The sequence below is a fragment of the Epinephelus moara genome, chromosome 21 (assembly GCF_006386435.1).
Source record: "Epinephelus moara isolate mb chromosome 21, YSFRI_EMoa_1.0, whole genome shotgun sequence".
In the NCBI taxonomy this organism is placed as follows: Eukaryota; Metazoa; Chordata; class Actinopteri; order Perciformes; family Serranidae; genus Epinephelus; species Epinephelus moara.
The window spans coordinates 36,286,826-36,310,417 of NC_065526.1; the positions used below are offsets into that span (position 1 = coordinate 36,286,826).

The 23,592-nt window shown below is 39.5% G+C and overlaps 1 protein-coding gene across 3 annotated transcripts in view; it reads right to left on the minus strand.

The window, feature by feature from the left end:
• tox (thymocyte selection-associated high mobility group box) overlaps positions 1–18,914 on the minus strand; it is a 68,298-nt gene extending 49,384 nt beyond the window's left edge. For 2 of the 3 annotated variants that reach the window (XM_050033792.1, XM_050033790.1), the window contains exon 1: positions 18,261–18,914. In XM_050033792.1, the coding sequence (XP_049889749.1) occupies positions 18,261–18,365 (105 nt within the window). In that variant the 5' untranslated portion in view covers positions 18,366–18,914. The remainder of the gene's footprint in view (positions 1–18,260) is intronic. The other variant, XM_050033791.1, reaches the window with a different exon arrangement.
• Positions 18,915–23,592: the final 4,678 nt, after the last annotated feature.

A 23,592-nucleotide genomic window follows, 5' to 3' on the forward strand; every position in this document is an offset into this window, starting at 1 on the left:
TGTAAAACCCACTCCACGCCTTCTCTCCTCCCTCTTTCCAACTTGCGCAGGTAGGAGGGACGGAGGTGGGACAGACGAGTAGCTGCGCCAGCGCGCACGGTGTGCCAAACTTGCAAAATCCGCCTGGCCACACCCAGTTGGCGAAGCGCAGGTGCGCTGCGCCTCGCCCAGTCTGCGAAACTAGAGCCCAAAGTGTGGAGAAGAGGGACTGGGAAAAGCGGCGGACCTCCGGGGAAGCCTGCTCAGTTCTCCCCGCAGTTAGGGACCGTTCGCCACGGTACTGCTGCTGCAGGGTGGAAATAAGTCCTACAGAGTTACAGAGGACCTGGAGAATGTTTTAGGATAGTAATAACATTATATAAGATAATCATATTACAAAGTTAATATAAGATAATAACATTAAAGACAAAATTAAATTGTAATACTTTTTCAAAACTTGATGATTTTACCTTTCTGTACATTTTGTATACAAATTCATTTCAATTTACAATGTTCAAAATCCCCCCCCAATAGTTTCCCAAAATCCTGTGGGAAACACTGTGGTAAGCTAAGTGGCTAATGTGTTCCTGCTATCCCTAGGACAAATACAGCTCTCTGGCTACAGTAAGTACCATCAGAGAAGAGCAGAGATAAGAGGGACAGAGGACAGAGAAAAAACCCATAAGGGAGAAAGAGTGATGATTTCTTTTCAGTAAGCGCTCAGTGTGAGAGGCAGAGTGGAACATATTACACTCTTCATCAGTCCTGAGAGGAACAGACAGAGAGACGGACAGCCAGCCAGACAGAGAGAGAGGCTCTATGAAGGGATCAGAGTGGCTGACAATGACGTAAGCTTCATGTATGCCAGGTCACTCAACACTCAACAGTTGTGATGCAGTTGGGATGAAATGACACAATTTCATCCAAAACATTTAGAGTTTTGTTTTGTTGAGGGCACGGGCAGATCATGGCAAATGCATGTTGGCTTTCTTGTTAACAACTATAAGGTTTGATGGCATTAAGCTGCATCAGTGTTGATGTTCATGCAACAGACTAAATTTCAGGGAAACACCACAGATTTGTTTGTGTAGTGGATTATGTGAGTCATAGCTGGTTTTCCATATAGAAAATGATTAAATGTCTGGTTTCATTTACCACGTTAGATTTTTTAGAAGAAGACAAATCCATTTAAAAAGACTTTTGCTAAGATTTTATGTCACCATTATAAACTATATAAAGATGGACAACATGTTTCCCTTTACCCTAACTGTAAAAAAAATGAAGCCAGAATATCCTGGATACAGCCGCTGGCACTGGTGATGTCATTTGGAGCCAGAGTCTGTGCAGTAGCAATGTCTCTAGTTCCTGCCTGTACACCTGTCTGACCAGTGCAAGCAGCACCATGATCACAAGCACACCAACTGACACATTTAACTGTCAACCGTGATGTCAGACCTCCTTTTCATAGCAATAAATAACTAATTAAAACCAAACTTATCTTGAATGGGTTCTTGTTCTTCCTTGGCCTTACTTACTTCCACAAAGTTTCATGAAAATCAGGTTGCTAGTTTTTCTATAATCCTGCTGACAAACAAACAATCCAAGCCCCAGTTTACAGCACACAGTGACAAAGGTTTTTTTTTGCCACAAAGCTCTTGGATCCAGCCCCAGTGTTGAAATAAGTAGAACACAAAAAATGGTTCAACTATGTGTCTGGAGTATTGTACGTATTTTCAAAATGTATTTTTCACCTAAATGCTAACAGTACAGATTACTTTTTATCTAATTTTCATTCCATTTTTTAGTATTTTGTACCTCACAGTCAAAGATTTTGATATGAATTTTTAAAAAAGCCAGCACTATCTGTACTATTCATACAATATAACGCACACAAGTACAGACTATCACAACACATAGTAGTGTTACATATGGAAAGCACGTTTAAAGAGAAGCGGGGGACTGTGGCAAAGTTATATTGATCCAGTAAGTATTCATTTTTGTTATTACAGAAATTATTAACACTGCAGATACAAAATACATTTTTGGTGGCCTACTAGCATGACAAAATCAGTCCACTATATTTTGCTGCAATAAAAATGACTTAAAGTGATAGTTCGGGTTTTTGGACATGAAGTTGTGTGAAACGCTGACCATCTGTAGCTCTGATGTGACGGTGTCACTACTCTCAACAAGCCTCCTGCTCTGAGAAATCGCCCATAGCTTACCGGAGAAAAAGTAGTTCTGAAGATGTACGGGGGACACGTAACCAAAAGGTTTTAAGCTGTTACATCTGTAACAGGAAACCAATGGAATTGGGAGCCGGCGATGTTTTTATTCCCACAGCTGTTCACACCATTTTGGTATTCCTCTGTTTACCTACAGCAGCTGACGAGGGTGTGTCGTGAGCCTGAGCCGGTGTTTGCGCTGTAGTAGTAGGTATATATAGGGCTAGTAAATCTTCTTCCTCACTAATAATAGCCTACTGGTTCTCTGTTGGAAACAGCCGATGAAGTTTTCGTTAGCCGTTGCTATCCTACGCACCTGCACGGCGTGGTGATGAACTATCTTATTGATTTCTGTTGCCGTGCTGTCTTGTGGGCCTGCACGGCGGAGTGATACTGGCCAGAAAATAGTCCCAATTGATAGCAAGGTCTGACGTAATGCGGGGATGTTTTAAAATGATTGAAATAGTCTAACAAAACACATGCATACTTTTTTGTAGCTTAAAACCTTTTGGTTACGTGTTCCCCGTACATCTTCAGAACTACTTTTTCTCCGGTAAGCTACGGGCGATTTCTCAGAGCAGGAGGCTCGTTGAGAGTAGTGACACCGTCACATCAGAGCTACAGATGGTCAGCATTTCACACAACTTCATGTCCAAAAACCTGAACTATCACTTTAAGTGAGAAACCCTCTCCATAAAACGTTATCTTATATGATAAAACAATATTCAGCATGTCGCAAAATGTTTGAAAAAGCAAAATTATTGTATGGTGTCCAAAGTATCGTGATAATAAGTGTCGTGAAGCCTCAGATGATTCCTACCCTGAGTAGTTACTAGCTTTTCTCCCACAATTCTGACTTGTGTAATGTGCTGGCTGGTGTGTTAGCTGGGCTCTAGTATGATGCATGCCTGTTTCACATCCTGTGATCTTCTTTGGGTGGAATTTGTTTAACAGATGAGGTGCTGTTTTACCACCTTGTTAACTGAAACATGCTTTAACACCCCAAAAACACTGCTGTCATATTTTCCATCATAGAGATATAAGATCATGTAAGTCAGAGCCAGTGCTGAGGCAGAGTATACGTGTAAATTAGTTTTCCATTTTAAAAATAAATCAGGGTTCAGTGGGTCACAGCTGAGGCAGCACCGCCACCTCCTTCTGAGTCAGGAAAAACCCTCTCATCATTACGCTGGGGCTTTTCCTCAAAAAGGTGTTGTTTTGGGTGTTTCAGTCTTTCACTTTACATGTACCAGTAAAAGCCCCAAAGGAGAGAAAAACAAAGTATCTATGTTTTAAGATATGATTAACAAAGCTGCAATGGTTCAATTAATCGACTAGTTGATTGACAAAAAATTAATCGTACCAGTCATTTCCAAGAAAAACTGCCAAACGTTCTCTCTTGTCAGCTTCTCAAATGTGATAGTTTGCTGTTTTTCTTTGTCATAAATAACAGTTAATTCAATATTTTTAGGTTTCAGACCATTAGTTGGAAAAAACAAGCAAATTGAAGACATCGCCGTGGGCCCGGAGAAATTGTAAATGCCATTTTTTCAAGCATGTTTTTAACATTTCACAGACTAAATGATGAAATAATTAATTTGAGAAAATAATTGGCAGATTTATCAATAATGAATATAAAAGTTAAAGGAAAAACCGAGTATTGCTGCCTCTCAAATAAGCACTTTTACAGTATGTGTCGTGAGTGTGTTGCAAACCTTAAAGTGAGAGAAGTATAAAGAATAGCAAGGTTTGTAGTCAAACCAAATTACACCCTCTCTCTCTCTCTCTCTCNTGTGTGTGTGTGTGTGTGTTTGTGTGGGTAAAGCAATGGTTTGAATAACAAGCAGCCAGCTAAGTGGGTCAGGGTCGGAGGAAGGGGGGAGAAAGGGGGAGAGAGAGACTATTAGGATGACAGACAAGGACAAAGGAAAAGAGAGAAATACAGTGTATCGAGGAAAAAGGGAGCAGCACAAGGAAGTGAGAGAAGGAGAGGTTGGGAGAAATTAAATGTAAAGGATAAGATGAGGAGATGGAGAAGGCTCTATAGAGGGGGAGAGAGTGACGTGGAGTTAGGTAGGGGGTAACATGTAAATTGGATGAATGCGATGTTACACCTTGTGACCCTCAGCTAATATTCTGTTAAAATTGGAAATATTCATTTGGGATTTTAAAAGTAATAATACAAAAGGCAATCATAAATGTTTATATAAAGTAGTAATTCTGCTGTTGAACAGAATATATCTGACCTCACTGCTGAAAAGAAAGATTTTTTAAGCATAAAACTATAAATCTGATTGATCTATAACTAAAATAGAATATAAAATGATTACAGATGTTAAATGTGTAATGTGCTGTAATAAAATTTCTGTGGTCTATAACCATGACAGCAAAATGTTTGCAGTGTTGGGTTTGACTTCCTCTTCAAATAAAGTCAGTACCATAGACGGAAACATGACGTCTCCTTGGGGATGTGAGGCTATCTTTGTGTAAATGTGTCAAAAAGACACAGTCAAATTGCTGGCGACCATTTTTATCACCCATGGGTTTGGGTGGCGTGTGAAACTATTTGGCTGGACTGGACTGAATGGATTTCAGTTGACTCTAAACTGCATCAGGGGACATAAATCAAGTCTTTACAGTGAGAGATAGACGGAGAAAGAGAGTGGAAGACTAATGGTGACTGTGTGTTTGTGTGTCTGAGAGAGAGAGAGAAGGGAGATGCACACAGCTGTGGCAGTTCAGCTCAGCAATTGTTTATCTGTCTTATCACTGTCACCATGACAGCAATATAAACCAAGTTTTATTGGCTAAACTGTATTCACCCTGACTGTAAGTCTAGATTGTGTGAGCACAGAGGATCACTTTTGTGGTTATTTCTTACAAGTGTGTAAGAATACTTTCACTAAAGACAGACAGGATTTTAATTTCATCATTTGTGAACTATCCTTGATTAAATTAGAACATCTGAATGAATCTCTAGGTACTAAACTTGTTTTGGAGTTTCTCAAGTATTTTCTATCCACCAGTGAATAATGAAGATTTGCTCCACTTTCTTATGAATTTGTTTCAGACAAAGCACTGCGTTGATGTCTTTTGACTGATTTACTTCACCATTTAGAGCTTGACATTAACGCCTGCCTGGGGCAAATAAACTCTGTGTTCAGGCGAGTGAAATGCCTCATGCAGTCGTCCAATCCATAGACTGTAAAAACAATGGACATAGCTACAGTGATGTCACACATTTGTTTGTGGACTCCCGTTTTGAAGCCTCGAGATCAGCATTTCGGTTCGTTTTCCCCTTGGTAATGAAAATGGTAGGGAAACACCAATGTTCAAATTCTTGGCTGATACCAATACTTGAAATAACAATTTGGCTGATAACCAACACCACTGTCTTTATGTTGTTTTTTTCCACTTTTTCTTTTTGCCAGGGAAACAAAGAAATCTACACTATAAAAAATAACTACATTTTAACTACCTTTAAAAGAACACAAATTCAATCATACAAATTTATGGAGCAACGTTTAATTTAAACTTTCACATGAAAAACATCCTTAAAGAAAAAAATAACTGATTCAAAAGCCTATTTACTATGTATTATATATCATAATTCCCTCTTTAATATCTGTCGGATATTTCCGTGAAAACATCAACAAATTCCTTCATCAAACTGCTGTATTAATTCAATTTCTCACCAAAAATCACATTTCACAAGATTACTTGAACACATCATGACAACATTAGAGTTTACCTTGGCCTTGTGCTAAGGCTGGGTATTGACACTGATTTCCCGAATCGATTTGATTCACAAGGTCACGGATTGGATGCTAGGTGCTGGATTTCTGATATAATTCCATGCAATATCGATTCGATTAGGGATGTTTCACTTACAATACCAATTTAGCTTGAATGTGAAAGAGATTCATAGAGAGCTAATGCTGTAAATGTACATGGTATTGTTTTAAAAAAGACAACATTCAGAACAGGATTTGGATTTCAAATATAACTAAATGTTGTTTCTAGAGCAGCAACAAGTACTCAACAATATCTCAATGGGAACACATCTAAAGTGTCAACAAAATACATCATGTTCCTGACATTAAACAGGCAACTGAGTGACGTTTAGAAAGAATGAATACAAACATCAGTCAGCATCAGTCCTTCCTCCTGTCCTCACTCCTCCTCCCTCTGCTGTTGGATAAATCACTGCCTGCAGGTAACATTGCCTCTGGTAAAACTAAGCTAAACAGTTAGGCCTCCTCAGTACCAGCAAGACTAACGGGGTTAAAGCTTCACCCATCTGAGGGAAAAGGCATACTTTAAAAGATCGATCTTAGATGTTATAAATCGATATTGGTTCATTCAAATGAAGAGCCATTAGAGTTGGATGAAACAATTATTTTAACCCAGCCATACCTAATACCAATTTTTACCAAACAGAGCTTGAACGCATCATAATGTAACTCAATGCAATCTCTGTGAGCTGTTAATTGCGGACACCGGCTGCTAACAGCTAATGTTAACTAGCTCACTGCCTGCCAGTTTAAGCACAGAAACATTGTTCGTTGTAACGTTATCATAGAAACAACAGGCTGTGTCACCTGACATGACGATAATGAGTTTGCTGTGTCCTTTCGTCCCCAACAGGAAGATCTCTGTTTGTCACAACCACGTTTTCTATTGTCCCCGGGGCAACAAGACGCCGCCTGCTACTAGCCATCTCTTCAAACAACAGTAAGATCACAGAACCCATGTACCAAACAATCATTGTTCTCTTCTTGTACCTGCTTATTGATTTGAGTTTGTGGCTATTAGTCCGGAGCCCTGCTTTTTAATCTGCACAAAATTGACATGACACAACAGGAAAACATTTGCCACTGCCCTCAGTGAATGTCATTTGCTGATAGGCTGATAGCAGTGTACAAGGCGAATATCGTCCGATACCAATGTTCAGCCGATAAATTGGTGCATCCCTACAAAATAGCATTCATTTGTGTAAATTAGAAATTACAGTATCCTGACATCACTACGTAATACAACTGCTGACACGTCTAAACGAATCCTTTTAACTGCTGATTCCTGACAGCAGGACTTGAAACTCTGCAGCGCAAAGTTCTTTTTACTCAAGTAACATTTCTGTAAATGAAACCTGCCCGCAAACAGAGCAAAACATGTAGGATTATACAGTAATTTGGGGGTGTAATTTATGATATTGATCATATACCACAAAATTTCACCTACTCACAAACAGGTGGCATTCAAGTTAAGACAAGCATTGACGGCGAGGTTGTGAAACAGGTTTGCTAAATCCGACTTACACCTGTACAAGCGTATAAAAATTAATAAGAAGTAGCAGATAAATCACAGATTAGCAGACAGCTTTGTTTAGGTTAAGTTTATAATAACACAAGGAAACAGTCAAAACAGACATGAGTTTCCACATCTCAAATGTGACTTGTTTATTTTATTCTATCCACAGCAATTAGCACTACACCACCACAGTTATCACTGTATGATTGTGAACAAAAGCTGAGGGCCGCAACAACTCCTGAATAATTCCTCAGGAACTGATCCAATTTCTTCCACCACAAGTTAATTGATCCAAGTTATTGTCACTAATACTGTACACACACAGACACACACACACAGACACACAGACACACACACACACACACACACACACACACACACACACTCAGAACAATGCAGCAATGATTGCAGTATGTGATTTGATTGCAATATGTTTGTTTTGGAAACGAAATCCTAATAATTAGTCTCTTCTGGCAGCTCTCGATCTCCGCCCATCTGTTCCATTTGGCAGCCCTCCACCAACCAGGAGTCCCTCATCGCTTCGTCCCCATGATTCAACCAACTGAAACGCTTTCAGACACCGAAACACAAGCAACAGTGCTGAAAGTCACCCAATCATCAGCAGGCTGAAGGGGAAGGGAGGGGGGTCTGGCGAGGTGTTCAGTAGCAGGAATGGCAGCCAACATGGACAGACGGACAGACAGATTGACTGGTTGTGTTCTGATAGATAATTAGATGAGATGCCGACACTGTGGCTGGTTAGAAAACTGTAGGAGGGGACAATGGGAGTATGTGATACCGGGGAAGGGGCCAAAGAATAAAATAAGATAATTTAAGATAAGATAGGAAAAAAGATTTACATTTCCTGGTGATACATCACAAGAAAAATTCAAGCAGATGAGCTGAGAGCGTTATGTTAAATACATGGCAGGCCATTTTAAATATACTGACAAATCCATTCCAATTAATTTTTGTAATCCTGACTGACAAAAACTGTTCTTTAAAAATGGCAGTATTGCTGTGAGGGTTTGTTGTAGAATGAAAGATCCTGTTTATACCATGGCAACTTGCCAGTGATGGTAATATACAGTATGTTCTGTCAGCCAACTGACAGTGTGGAGCAGATTTATTGTTACATGAACATTGAGGTTACCCCGCAGGTAAACACTAAGCCCCAAGTGTGATCATAATAAATAGTCACCCAAGGTGATTTAGAATCAGAGCTTACAGGTGGACTCAGGGAGCGAGGCAGGGTTTATGAAATGCTATATAAACAGCAGCAGTGTTTCAGGAGTGTTTCCAAATGAGTTGTAGCGCAGCAGCACAAAGGACAAAGGAATGGGCAGAAACTTCAATAGAACCTCTTTTAGTAAATGTTGCATGTGAAGCAAGGGCATAGGTTTCATTTTAACACTGGGGGGACACAGGCTAGAAAACTTTGAGCATCAAACACTACATTTCCTGCATTCTGCTGAATTTTTATGCACCGATTTGTGCCTTTTCTTCTTCAGTTTTTGGTGTAAGTGTTTTTAAAAATACATTATGATTTTCCTAAAAAAAAATTAAAAAAATGTATAGACTCACTTATGACCCACTCTCAGTGTGTGGTGGTGTATTTTTCCACAGAAACTTTGCCCTCTGCCTGGATCTTCTTATTTTCTTCGTATTTTCTGCGTTCAGGATGATTATGAGTATGTACCCCCACAGTGCTAAGGTGAAGTCGCAGCTACCTTGTGACTGACAAGTCACTACCATTGCAGCCTGCAAATCAGAACAGGCATAGCAATGCTACCCTCCCGTTTCACCCTCTCATCCAAATATGGCTCAAAACTACATGCACCAGTGCACATAACTTTCCAACTCAAGCATCGACTCTAGGATTCATGTAACTGAAACTTTTCACATGCTCTTGCACCATAATCTGTGCACACCGCACATCCATGTTCTCACGCAGGGAAGAACATGAAGTTTTGCTGAGCAAAAATAGGACACTTATAGTGCACACATGCAGATGAGATAGAGCAACACATCTTAACAGCAGCACCATGTAAACTCTGCAATCAAGCCAGCTGTGGCCACCGCACTGAGGCGAAGTTAGTTTAAAGTTGGACATTCATCCTGAACCCAGCAGCGCCCTCTCACTCAGTTTGACCCAATGTTTGCTGTAGGAGGACAATTAGCCCACTGTCAGGCTTTTATGTTCAACTTCTGGGGACTGACTGAGGGATTATCAATGTATTACAATAAATAACACAAAAATGATGTGTTTTTAATACATTCCTGCTGACTTGCTGATTTTAGTGAAAATCGTAATTAAAAAATATACTTAATTGGTTGTAGGAAACTTATTTTCAATATTAATGTGTATTTTATTTATTTTACATACATATTTTAACAAAATACAATGGCAATTGTTTCAATAACTTCCATGAAATGTGTTCCAGTGACTCAGATTTATATTTTTCAAAATATATCACTACACAGGACAAATCTTTATATCGGTTTTTAGTGCTTTTCAAATTTTTTTAAATAAATATTTTTATTTAAAAAAAATCATGATTTCATCCCCAATAACTTCCAGCATCCCATTTAATCTCAGTCATATTCACAAACAGCATTGAAGGCTGTTGTAATCATGAGAACTTAGAGGTCAATATCCAGTCCATAATATTAATTAATTAATTCATACCACAAACTTTGAGAGGTAAGTTACTCCCGCCCCACAGAAAATGAACAGCACCCAACTTGTGTCACACTGTGTTCAGTGGATCTTCACTGACACAGCAGAAACCAGCATCTTTTCAGTTATGAGTATTATTTGAGATGATGATGAGACCAGAGCCACGCACATATCTGAGTATAGATTAAAAGCCAAACTGCTGAATTAATACAGTCATTTGCATGATTTGAAAACAATTCATGACTATCGTAACCATTCTACCAAGTTTGAGTGGTGAACAGTTAGACCTTCAACCAGTGTTACAGTTCTTCCTGCTCTTGGTCACTTTTCTCACTGTGTCCTCTATTTGAAATTACTCTGTTTTATTTGTATTCCTTCAGTGCTTCTCTACATTTTTTTTAAAATCTCATCCTGTCCCCTGACTGCTTTTTTGCTGCTCTCCTTCAATCTATATTCTCCTGTTCTTTACTAAAAACCTACTTTGTTCCTCCCTGTTCTCTCTTCCTCTCTATTTGCTTTAGAAATACCTCACCCAGCTTTCACAATCATCATGTTTACATTAGGCCCTCTCTCCCTCAGTCCCTCTTGCACCCTTCCCTTCCTCTACTCTACCACTGATTCATCCCATCTCTTTTCATCTCACTTTCTCTTTCACAAGCTGTAATTCAATAGTTATCTTTTTAAACTGTTTCACCACAAATACTTGTGTAATTTCACACAGATGCTGAAGTCACCCCATGATATTGCAATGTTACAATCAATAAACTTTTGTATCAAATGAATTGCTCCTATCCACATCTGTGGAGACTCATTACGAGCACTGTCATCCAATCAGAGCTTAGTGTGGCCCACTCACTTCTGTTCATCCAACCAGCCCTCTATGTGACTAAACTGTGCACGTGCATCTCAACAGCGACACTGAGTCTGAAACCTTCTTTATGGTAAATTGCTTTGTTAACAATGTTAGTAAAAGAAAAGGTAAGAGCCACCAAGTAAGGAAAAATACAACACACACAAAAAAAAATATGCACCGCTATTTGTTATTTAGCACAATCTATAAGAGTTTATAATACTTAAATCCTGTAACAATACAAAGGATAAAGTAAAACATTTTAAAATTGCACACATAAAAGATCAGTGAGTGATTCATTAGGCCAAAACAGAAAAATTTACTGAATATACATTACACGTTTTGAATCACCAACTGCTTCAATAGAACAGATAGATACAGTGATTATAGAACAGTGATAATATTTTCATTTAATACAGCATGTGGTCGCCTGAAATAATTGTCACCATGTTTACCACCATCTTTAGACTATGACTCAACTATGACTACTGTTTTTCACTGAGTCTTCCAGACAGACCTTCCTCTGAGGTTTTACTAAAATGCTCTCTTGTTCAGTTGGACTGGTAGACCCCCACACTCGGCCTTAGCAATATGATGAGATTATTGTTCAACCAGGGCTGGACAATATGGCAAAAAAATATTTTCACACTTGTTTTTTCCATATTCATCAATATCAATATTTATCACAGTATCTAATTTGATCATGCTGCCAGTTTGAACAGTAAACTTAAGAATATAGTTTATTTAACATACAAAATAGAATAACAAACAATGTGCAAACATGGCATGGTTTAAAAGAATATGTTGAATGGCATCTGAATGTAAACATTTAACTTTGCTAATATGCTATCCGTCTGAACAAAACTAAACAAAAAAACACAAAACAATAAAAGTTAGCTTGTCTTGTAACATATTGAAATAATGGTGTGGTAAATGGGATGGTACCTTTGAAAACTGAAACTGGCGGTCATCCAGAATTCATAGAACCCTAGTTGCATTAATAACTCTCGATTTGTTGGGTTTCCTGTCTTGATTTGCACCAACTATCCCCATATTTTGCCAACCATGCTTCTGCACTTTTGAGATATCCAAACCACTTTACAACTGACGTGTTGTTTGTGTTTTTGTCAGCGAGAGAGGATAATGAGAGTTCACTTTCAGCATGTTAGTACAGTGACCTCTGTGGCTGTGTAAAACAAACCGGGTGTGGATTAAAAGGAGGCAGTAAGTTACAGCAGGCAGAATTTCTGCAAGTTTGTTTTCTGCTTGGTCAACTTGTGTTTGATAAATTGATAATTACTGTCTCCCTTTTGTTTTGTATTTATGGATAATGAGCATTGTTGTCTGTCAGCAGAAAGGCTGTTGTCGCATGACAGATCATTTCATATCAAGTTCAAATGTCCAAAGTTTATCATTATCGACATGAATTTTATCTCAATCCCCGAGATCGTTTCATAGCCGAGCCCTACGTTTCAAACGACATTGTTTGGCCACGATAATAGTCATAACATGTCCACAATAACACAAAGATATTCGATTATGTAATGCCTGTTATGAATTTTGCACTGTCAATCTTTTTCTCTTTTTCTCTTGCCTTCTCTATGCTTCACCGCATTGTTGTAACTTTGTGTCTCAAAAGAAACAGCATACTAGCATACTTCCGTTGCTGTACGTGATTACCCATGAAATCCTAACTTCAGCCGAAAAGATGTCCGTTCTAGTTAGCAAAAAGAATGCAAATACCCCACTTTGGAAATTCTTTGGTTTTAAACCAAACAAGAAAGAAGAGCCAGATAACATAACTAAGTGATTTGTAAGCTGTGCAATAAACAAATTGGGACTAAATATGGAAACACCACAAATCTCCCATTTTAAAAATAACCATCCAACGGAATATGCAAGGGTGACACTGACTCTGTCCACAAAGAGCAGCCAGACCAAAACTCCGACCATGGTAAGCAATTAACCTTCCATCATTGACTATAAATGTGATGGTAAACGATGGCGAGGGCAGTTAATCTTGTTATTGAGTAAAAATTACCTCACCAGCTGATTGGTCTGATTTATCAATCTCAGCATTCCCTTTTGTAAAATAGAACTTTCTGCCTATACAGTGTGGGTTTATGTGTATTGCAACATATACGTCTCCAGCCCATAGATATTTACATCTAAGTGGGTCTGTCTTCAGCATTTTTTTTAAATGATAATTTCGTAAATTGTAGTTTTTTCTTAAAGCAATATCCTTAGTGGGGGAATATCAATATCGCCCAACCCCACCTAGGATCAACTATCACTGTATCTGTCACGAAATTCAAATAACTTAAGTCATTTGAATGGTAGAGCATATCAGAGGCAGTACACAGCTTGGATCTGGTCTGGGAGGCTCATAACTATAGAAAGGTTTAATCATGCACATGCGGATGTTATTTATATAAATCTATATATGAATTTCATTTTTGTGAGACAGGGTCAATTTAATTCATAATTAGGTTCATAGGTGTCAGTACAGTACACTACACAATTTTCACCGCGATCGCAGAGGATCTTGAGAGCCACCTTGGGTCGGAGGTGAGTCGGCAGGTAGTCTGCCATGACGAGTCCTCATGTGTGAACAAGCCTACGAGCAAGTCACCCCCTCGTCTGTGACTGGGACTGGATATCTGGGATGCTAGAAAACTGGAGAAGTCTGACACGACTGACAAAGAGCATCAGTCAATGAGAGGCAGGATACGTCCCACGTCAGCACGCTGGAGGACGAAGAAATGTGAGGAGGACAAGCCGAAGAGTTGCCAGGTCTGCTTATTAGCCCCGACTTTGGGCTTGTTTTTTTTGTAAAGTCCCTTACAAATAGTGGCAGTCGCGGGTTGGGGTTTTTGGGCTTGTTTCTTAAGTGGAGTTGCTTATTTGGGCTTGCTCTCTAAACGTCGCCTTTCTCTATATATATCCGTCGCCCTGGTTGCTTGTAGCCCTGGTTGCTTGTTTCTCTCCCAAGATCTGGCAACACCGGCAAGCAACAACAACAACAATGGCAGCATCCACAGGATCACGGGGAGCGTGTTGTGTTTGGACCCAGGCCATGGAGACAGATCTGATTCAACACTGGAAAGAATATCCATGCCTTTAGATCTGATTCAACACTGGAAAGAATATCCATGCCTTTACGATGTGTCGTCTCCAAGTTAAAAAACGTAGTTTAGTGACGTCACCGCGTTATCTGGGGCTCTGTCTGCGAGGGCTCGGTGGAGAAATCTTGTGGTGTGCACACAGGTCATAACGCAGTTGGCGAGACTCCCCATGACAGAAACACACGTCGCCAGGTATGAACACTCAAAAGATTACGATAGTCTCCGTGATGCATTTTGCGGGGTGAAAATCGTGTAATGTGAACTAGCCTTAAAGCAGTTCCTATAAGACTGGTACAGGGAATGTAAAAGATGCTGCTGAGGAAAACAAGAACTAAATTATTTTTTTTCCGACTATCAAGTTATTTCTGGTTATAATGTTTTTTAATGATGCTTTTGTTCATCAACAGCTATAAGTCACAGTTTACCCACTATTTTCACCTAATACAATCTGTTTTACAACACAATCAGTTGTCTCACAAATCATTATAGAGTCCATTTCAACGAGACAAAGAACAGATTTACATCTTCTGTTTACATACAAGTACAGATGAAAAATGAAAACAGTCTATCTCCTTTCTTAAAGGCTCCTCCAGATGCAGTGAAATACTAGAAACCTGAAATACAAGGTATTATAGCAATGCAATCTATTTTGAGTGATTGGGGGAAGAGCACAGCAAAGCTAAACTAATGTATATCTTATGTATCAACTACTTATCATAGTTCCTGGTTAAGGGCACACTATGTTGTGAAATAATACCTTTTCAGAGGTAACTGTGAAGAGAATTTTCTCTATTTATTTGAAATGGAAAATGTAGACCACCACTGGTATTATGTCTTTAAATGCACACATCTGTAGGACCCACCTCTCTCTTCTCTCTCTTTCTTACACACACAGCCACTGCCTCTCTCATTCTTTTTAACTCAACCTCTCTCTGCTCTCTTCCTCTTCTTTGTTTTTTCTCTCATTTTGTTTCTTCTGTGCTTCCTTCTTTCCTCTCCTACTTCCTGTCTCTCTCCCTCTTTACTCTGCTGTGCCTTTCTCTCTCCCTTTTTTACATACCCTCTCTCTCTTTCTCTCTCTGTTCTGTTCCCCCACACAGTAATATGATCTCTTCTATCAGGCCGACACAGCCGTGAATCAAAAGACACAGAGAGAGAAATATAGTACAAACCTTAGTGGCCCCACCCCCACTTCTCTCTTTCCCTCTCTCTCTCTCTCTCTCTCTCTCTCTCTCATCTGCAACATCCCTACCCCCAACAACCCTCTTCTCTCTCTCTCTCTCTCTCTTTCTCTCTCTCTCTCTCCCTCTCTCTTCAGTCCCTACCCCCAACCACACCACACCACACAGCTCTCTCTCCCTCTCTCTCTACATCCCCAGCCTCTATCTTCTATCTCTCCCTCCCTCTTTCTGAAACAAATATGCTCACTGACAACAACACAAAGCAACACTGGATGATTCTGTGTGCAGAGCTTTTTTGCATATTATGTTAGATTCTGAGCTGAAAAGCAGCAGGTTGGCATACAGCACAGTGAGTGCAGTCATTAAACGTGACGGAAAATGCAGAGTGTTAAATAAAACACAGTAAATAGCTCATAAAGACACTGATGTGATATTCCATTCAAGCCCAATCAGCACGTATTGAGGTCAGAGGTCACAGTCTGCTAGAAAACCAGCATGGAATGAAATGCTGTGCCTCAATTACAAACTACATAGTAGGGCTGGGCAGTATCAATATTACATCAAAATCTGAGACTAGATATGGTCTTAGATTTTGGATATTGTGTTGTCTTTTCCTGGTTGTAAAAGCTACATTACAGTAAAGAGAGGTCATTTTCTGAACTAACCAGACTGTTCTTGCTGCTCTATTATTTGCATTTAGCCACTCAGTCATTATATCCACATTACTGATGATTATTTATCAAAAATCGAATTGTGTAAATATTTTGTCAAAGTAGCAACAGTCAGCACTACAATATCGTGCAATATTGATATTGAGATAAAAAAATACTGTGATATTTGATTTCCTCCGTATGGCCCAACCCTTCTACATAGTAAATGTATAGAGTATCTACCACATAATAATGGTCACAATACTTCATCAGTCGTTTCTATCTTCAGAATAACACCAGCAATTACATATTACAACTGGACAGTTAAATGTTTTCTCACAGATTTAATTTTTGTTTTCTGAGATCACTTTGGAGCTGTCTCTCCACAATCTTCATACAAGTTGTAGGTAGTGTCTCCATTTTCTTTGTAAATTGGATTATAGAATTTAGTGATCATTGCGCATGTAACAAATAGCATACATTAACAGCAAACTCAAAACACACTACATGCCCAAATGTTGCTTAAAATTAGTACTTAATAATTAACCAAAGTTAGCACAGCAGTGGCACTTAGACGGGTGCTCACTAGCAGAGATTCTGAGCGCAGTATTTCTGCTTAAAGCAAAGTTTTTGTAACCACAACATCACGCTATTGTTGCTGCAGGGTTTAACACAGGAAAGGCAGCCTGTCAGTGACGCTGTGAGGGAACAGTAAATAAATGTGAGCAGGCAGGGCAGGATCAGACAACCGGCCTGTGAATAATCCGATCAATCATTAAATTGTACACCAGCCACTCAGTGATGACAGTGTATATTCTGACATCACTCAATCCACCAAGTCCATAACAGAGAAAGATTATATTTTAAAAGCAGCCAGTAAAAGAGAAGAAAGTGGTCCCCCAAGTACTGTAAATGTTAATAACCCCTGGGCCAGCAGTGAATAGTAATAACAACTGGCTCAATTTTGGTCTCACAGTGCAAAAATAATGTAAGTGATAAACTATGAGCATGAATTGTAGTCAGCAAAGTTTCTTACCTGGATATTACATGCCTTCTTTTTGTATGAATATATGTCCTGTCTGAGGTGAGTATTTGGATTATTTTCCTTTATATTCTTAAGCAACACAAATACATTTGCTTGTCATACCAACAAAGCTTACTGAAATATACATTAAAAATTAAATTAAGAGAGAGGACTCTGTATAAGGAACAACTGCAGCTTGCCACAGTCTGACAAGTAAAACTAGTCCATTAAAGCGATTTTAAAAATGACATTTTAACATTGTTTTGTACTGATAATAGGAATGTATTTTTCTGCATTAATTAGTGGGAAAATGCTTTAATTGCCTTTTCCAACCAAAAGACAAAAATAATGTGTTCCATTTTATTGTGCTAAGATTGAAGAGTAGTTAATAATCTGTCATTTACTCTAATAGCTGCACTCATCAGTTGCACATAGTTAAATAATTAAGCAATTCATCACTGTCAATGAGCATGGTCCCACTACGTCTTCTGTGTGTCTTAAAGTACCCAGACTCTGGAAGAAAATCACTTTGCACACAGACATAGATAGATAGATAGATAGATACAATTTTGAGGCCAGAGGATTCATTCATCCTGCTAAAGAGGAGTCTTACAGTAAGACACTGGATCCCTAGCAGCTCCAGCTTTCAGTTGTGACTCTGACCCTGACCTCTGACCTTGCTCTAAAGGGAGAAAGACAACAGAGCTTCCCAGACACCAATTAACTGATGTATCACAATACAGAAACAAGAGGCACTGCTGTGAACTCCAGAGAATATTAACTATTTTAAGCATACCAAAAGATAACAAGGCATGCTCCTCTAACTATGACTTGCCATGTAATCATTCTAACCACAACTCCTCTGGTGTACTTGTACTGCTGTGCATATTTAAACTTAATTACCTTTCAATTACCAGTGGTGCAGTTTTAATTAAAGGTGTCATTACATCACTGACAACAAACTGGGAGTAAAATTACAGCCAGTGTATCACCTAGTGAGTGAATGGATGTGAACACAATAAATGAGCAACACTAGAATGTAGTTACCTTCAATGTCTGCCTTAATAACTTGAGCCTAATAAAGCAATTAATTACCACTTAATTGGCAGGGCAAGACAGATGGATAAATGGAGAGAAGCGATGGCTAAGGTAATCACTGTAGCATCGCACAATGGTGTCTTTCATCTCCAGACAATGGGAAACACAAGTATGCAGTTTCCCTCTTTCCTTTCTTACCTTGTTGGTCCCAAAGGCCGGGTCAGGGTAGGAGAGTTGCCCCAGCCTGGTGTGGTCTGATGCGGCCAGGGGCTGAGGAGGAGGCGGGTAAACTGTTACATCCATGGCTGGAAATACATCCACTTCTCCCTCTGTCCTTCCCTTCGTCTTTCTTTCTTCTCTTGTCGCTGTGAATGTCTGAAACCACTCAGACAAGCGTAATGTTTTTTACAAAGTTGGAAGGTTTTTGTCGAGTCCCTGAGGAACAGAGGAAAACACGGTCCAATAAAACAAGCGTCTTTTGGAAAATAACTGCAGGTGGTACAAAAAACTCAGAACCATTCAAAAGTCTAAAGCAAGCTTATGAAGTCAGTGAAGTTTAGACTGATGCTCTCCTCTACACACCGGCTTTCAGGCTCCAGTAACTGCCGCTGTGAGTAGCAAACTTCCCCGTAAACGCACTTCTTAAATACCTGGCGTTGAAAGCAAACGGTAATGGTGCACTTAAAAATGCGTCGTTTTCCCTCCTTTTTACGTTGTGTGTATCCAGTGGCGGTGTGCGCTTCGGACAGGGGACAGTGTAGGACCCCGGGTGTCCCTGGTCGGGACTGTGTCTTAATGCTCCTCCGTCGCTGGTGCTGCCGCGCGTGTGCTCGGTGCTGAGGCGCCTCGCGGACCAGTGATACAAAGAGCTCCTGAGTCAAGCGAGCACGAGTTAGACACAACAAACCCGGACGTACATTTCCCCACAAAATAAAAGCGCAGATTCTGTCACGTGTAAAAACAAAAGAATGGGGAAGACAAAACTAACACAACTTATTCAGACGTCCACGAGTCATCACATTAACTACATTAACAAACTTCAGCGGCGTTTGGTAAAAAAAAAAAAAAGAAAAACAAAACTGTAGCAAAAACCTCTTCGGCAAGCGCTTTTATTTTGTGAGTAATCGACATATCAGTTTGTGTCCACCTTGACAAGCTGGATCCAAAGATGCTGAATGGCAGAATGTGCTCCATCTAGAGGGGGAGAGAGTGTCAAAAGGTCCAGCCAGGTGTTTCTGTGGCCTAAAGAAACTCAATTGATTGAGTGAATGGGTGTTTTAATTATAGAGATGAGCAGTGGTGGGTGAAGTACCTTAAGGCCACACTTGAGTAAAGGTAAAGATATCTTACCAGAAAATGACTTTGGTAGAAATTTAAGTCATCTATTAGAATATAACTCCAGTAAAAGTCTTAAGTATTAGTATTAAAAGTATTTCTATTATATCAAATTTAATTATTGAAAGTAAACGATTATGAGGTTGATCTCTTCTGAACATCTACACCGCCTTAAAAATGAAGCGTACATTACACACACAAAACAAGGAATTCTTCACAAACTTAAACGACTTAAAGAAAACCTTTGACTTTTCAGGGCTGACACACTGCAGTGAGTCAGTTACTGTGCTGGTACCAGTTACAAATCTTTATCTTCTTGAATCATTACTTGCCCTGTCTGCTGTGAGATGCCATTTTCTGCTCTCATCATTACGTCAGTCGTATTGTTGAGTGAAACGTAGTCTCTAGCATGTAGCATTTAATTTGACAGGCAGCTTTGGCCTGACTGGAAATCCAAACTTTACTGTGGGTTTGAGAGTACTTGTCTTCACATAACCTGTGATCTAATTTGCAAGCTTAGACCAATAATTCACCAAACCTTCTCATTTTAGCAAATGCTCAGGACATAGAAATACATAGATACTGGAGCATAACTGGAGCAAAATATATTTAGGTACACATTCGAATTAAAAAAATGTAGTGGAGTAAAAGTGAGAGTTGACAAAAATAGAACAACTCAAAGTACAGATACTCCCAAAACATATTTAAATATTGTAACAAAGTATTATTACTTAATCACAGTACATCAAATGGGGATGAATGTAAATGTTAACAGTCAATGGTTTAACAGAAGCAAATATAGTATGATATACATGTCCATAATATATATTTTAGCAAAACTACAGCAAAGCATCCATTCCCAAACTCAAACACAACTCGTGCAGTACGGTCCAATACTCATTTCTCCAGTCCTATCCTCAGTATTGTACAACCTGAACAAAAGTGACACTTATCTATGCTGTCTTTAAAGCCAGACTCCATTGACAAAAACAGTAATTTTACCTCATTGAACACAGAAGCTGCCGGAGATTTGTTTTTTTAAAGGGTTAGTTTGGATTTAGCTAAGTCAATAACACAAACAAACCCCCAACTGAGGCAGTGGTAGATAAAAAGCTCCCATGTTCAGCGAGGTAAAATTACTATTTTTGTAAATGGAGTCTGGCTTTAAAGACAGCATAGATAAGTTTTGTTTTTACTTTAGTTCCCGGTTGGAAAGGGCTGTCTGTTTCGGAACTACTGAGCATATGACTGGATAAATGAGACTTGAATTATACCGCACAAGTTGTGTGAGAGTTAGTAAACGGATGTTTTGATATACTTGTTAAATGTGGACCTCTATGACTTCAATTCACTAAGAATTTTCTCAGTTTCGGGATGCTTTGTTCACTGGAGGCATGCAAGAAAAACATTACTTTGTGATTTCAACTTAACATGGGGTGAGTGATTGATACACAAATGGCCATTTGGGGGCTTAAGTATTAATGATGTGTCTGCTGTCTATGGCGCTAACACTGCACAGAACCCACTCCCTAACCTAAAAGCCCAGGTCCACTGTGTGTCAATCAGTCCAAGTATTGATTACTTTATGACAATTTCCACACAACCACAACCACCACTGAACTTGTAGTGCATGTATAGTCTGCTGTGGTCACTGTGTCTGATGGGGATTTGGAGGTTATAGGGTACATATACACAGACAACTGGAGGCATGGCAAGTCGATATGGGTCTAACAGAATTTCCCCCCAGGGCCCCCTAACAGGTTAATCCAGCTGCGGCTCATACTGTCTTGTGTTTGACTTTGGCATCTCAGAATCTCTTCCATTCCTGCACCTCTTGACAGTTCCTTGTGCAATCCAAGCTGTGATTTGACTTCCAACCCAACAGATTCATTAACAAGAAAGACAGGGTTAACCTCTCTCTTCTTTGGCTCACGTTCTCTGTCTCTGTCTGAGCTGAGCTTGGCCTGGGTTAACTGTCTTCCAGTCTTCCAGTTTTCTCCACAGATCATGAGAGCTGGAGGATGCACCAAGCACTGAAGGGGCTGCTGAGGACCCATCTGTTACTCAAGCTGGACTTCCACACTGTTGTGTCTTTCTTGGGAACATCCTTGCTTGCTCCAACACTGAGACTGACAGGCTTCAAAAGAGACCACCTAATGTTTTCCACCAACAAGTGTTGTAGAGACTGATCTATCTGAGGTGTGACAAATGTGTTGTTTGTGCAGCATGTAATACTTTTACTGGTGTTAGTGGAGTATGTCCACCACTCTTTTCAGTCCTCCACCAATATGACATCATTATTCTAAAGACAGACTGGGTTCCAGCAGCTGCTGTTCAATCACCAAGAGACTGCTGTGCCAGCACTGAAGAGGTGATTAGTGTTGAAGTTCCTTGTTGTTCACCACGTCTCCATTGAGGAGAAGCTGTTAGTTGATTTTTTTGTGTTGTAGGACCTTTAAGGAGATTTAACAACGCTGTCTGGTCTTGTTATTTACCCTTTCTATATGTGTTTATCTTGAGTTTCCTATACCAGAAGACTAGTGTAGAGGTAAAAGTCCCTCTGTTGTCCACCATGCTTGCTCCATCTTCTCCTCATCTGGTAGATGGACAGCTTGTGCTCTGTGTGCAGAACTGTGTTCAGTTACTGGGGTCTTGAAAGGATCACCAGCTACATCAATGACTATGCCTGCAGTGCATGTTCTTGTTCAGGACTTCATCAGGGAGTTCAGGCAGTCAACACTTCATAGCACATCTCATTCTTATGATTGCAATATCTCACTTCAAATTTATTGGAATTTCCTTAAATTTTGCCCTAATCTCTACTTGGATTCAACAATGAACTGATTGGAATAAGGTGGTCAAAGGTCAAAGTCATTGTGACCTAACAAAAAATGTTTTTGGTCATAACACAAGAATTCATATGTTAATTATGACAACATTTCACACAAATGTCTAATGATATATAATGATGGAGTGATAACATTTTATATCCAAAAGGTCAAAGGTCAACTTCAATGTTCTCCAAAAACACTTTACTGGCTGTTTTTCAACTTCATATCTCAGAAGGGGAGACATTTGGTCAGATACTGGTGACTCTAATCTTGGGTGTCCACCTTGAAACTGTGCTGATTGTACAGATGTTCTTCGCTGTCGGGTTCAAGATGTGTGTGAAACTTTTAGAACCTGTAGCAGTACTGTCTGCTGTTGTGACTACAAATGAGTCTGGACAGGCATGGATGTAAACTGCATTTGACTGGTTGGTGGTAATTGTATTCATTTTTCTTAACTTTATATACTTTATCATTATATAGTAAATGTTGATTTCACAATGTAATGGCTCTAGAACAAAGGGGCACCATTGGCGTTTAAATTGGTTCGCTATAACTCTCACTTTCAGTTCTACAATTCTGTCTGGTACAATCTCCCAGGAAAATGACAGCACCATTTATAGCTCATAGGAAGTGCATCAACCATTGTGCAACCAAAACAAATATGAGGACAGCGCTTTTGTTTTCCATGGTAGCTGTCAGTAGCTATCCCCAGCAAAGACCATCAATGTAAGTTCTTTGCAGTTACTATCTCCAGCAATGAAAATTGTGGACGGTAGAAACTCTACCCTGTAAAAGAAAAGGAGCCTCTTCAGAGCCTCTTTGCTCGGCTCTGAGGAAAACAGAAAGCGATACGGTCGTCTTTGCAACAGCGGTGCCAACAGTAATACCAGTGGGAAACACTAGGGGCACTAGGGGCACTAGGTTGAAAAGTTGTGTGTTTCCACTTTTACTATTTCTGTCACTTTTTATGTGAACAATCAAGAGCAACACTGTGATTGTCTTCCAGGAAAGCCTGTCTGAAAATGTACGTCGTTATCCTCATATTTAAACAATATGGCATCAACCCTCTCTCACTATGACAGCCAGCTTCTCACTCTGCTTTTCAGTGTGGCTGTAGTTGTTTTGGCGCATGACCACACCCTGAGTGTCAACATTGCCTTCAAGTTAAACTCGACACGAATGTTTTTTAGTCTTTGCTCTGTGCATATAATCACATAGATTCATGTTGGCATATGATGTTGATGTATAAATTCATATTGTGTGTTAAAACATCTTTTTCAGATGAAACAATGAAACAGACTGTGTGTGTTTGAGAAACAGAGACTATTCAATCCTCAATAACCAAAGTAGAATGGATCAATGAC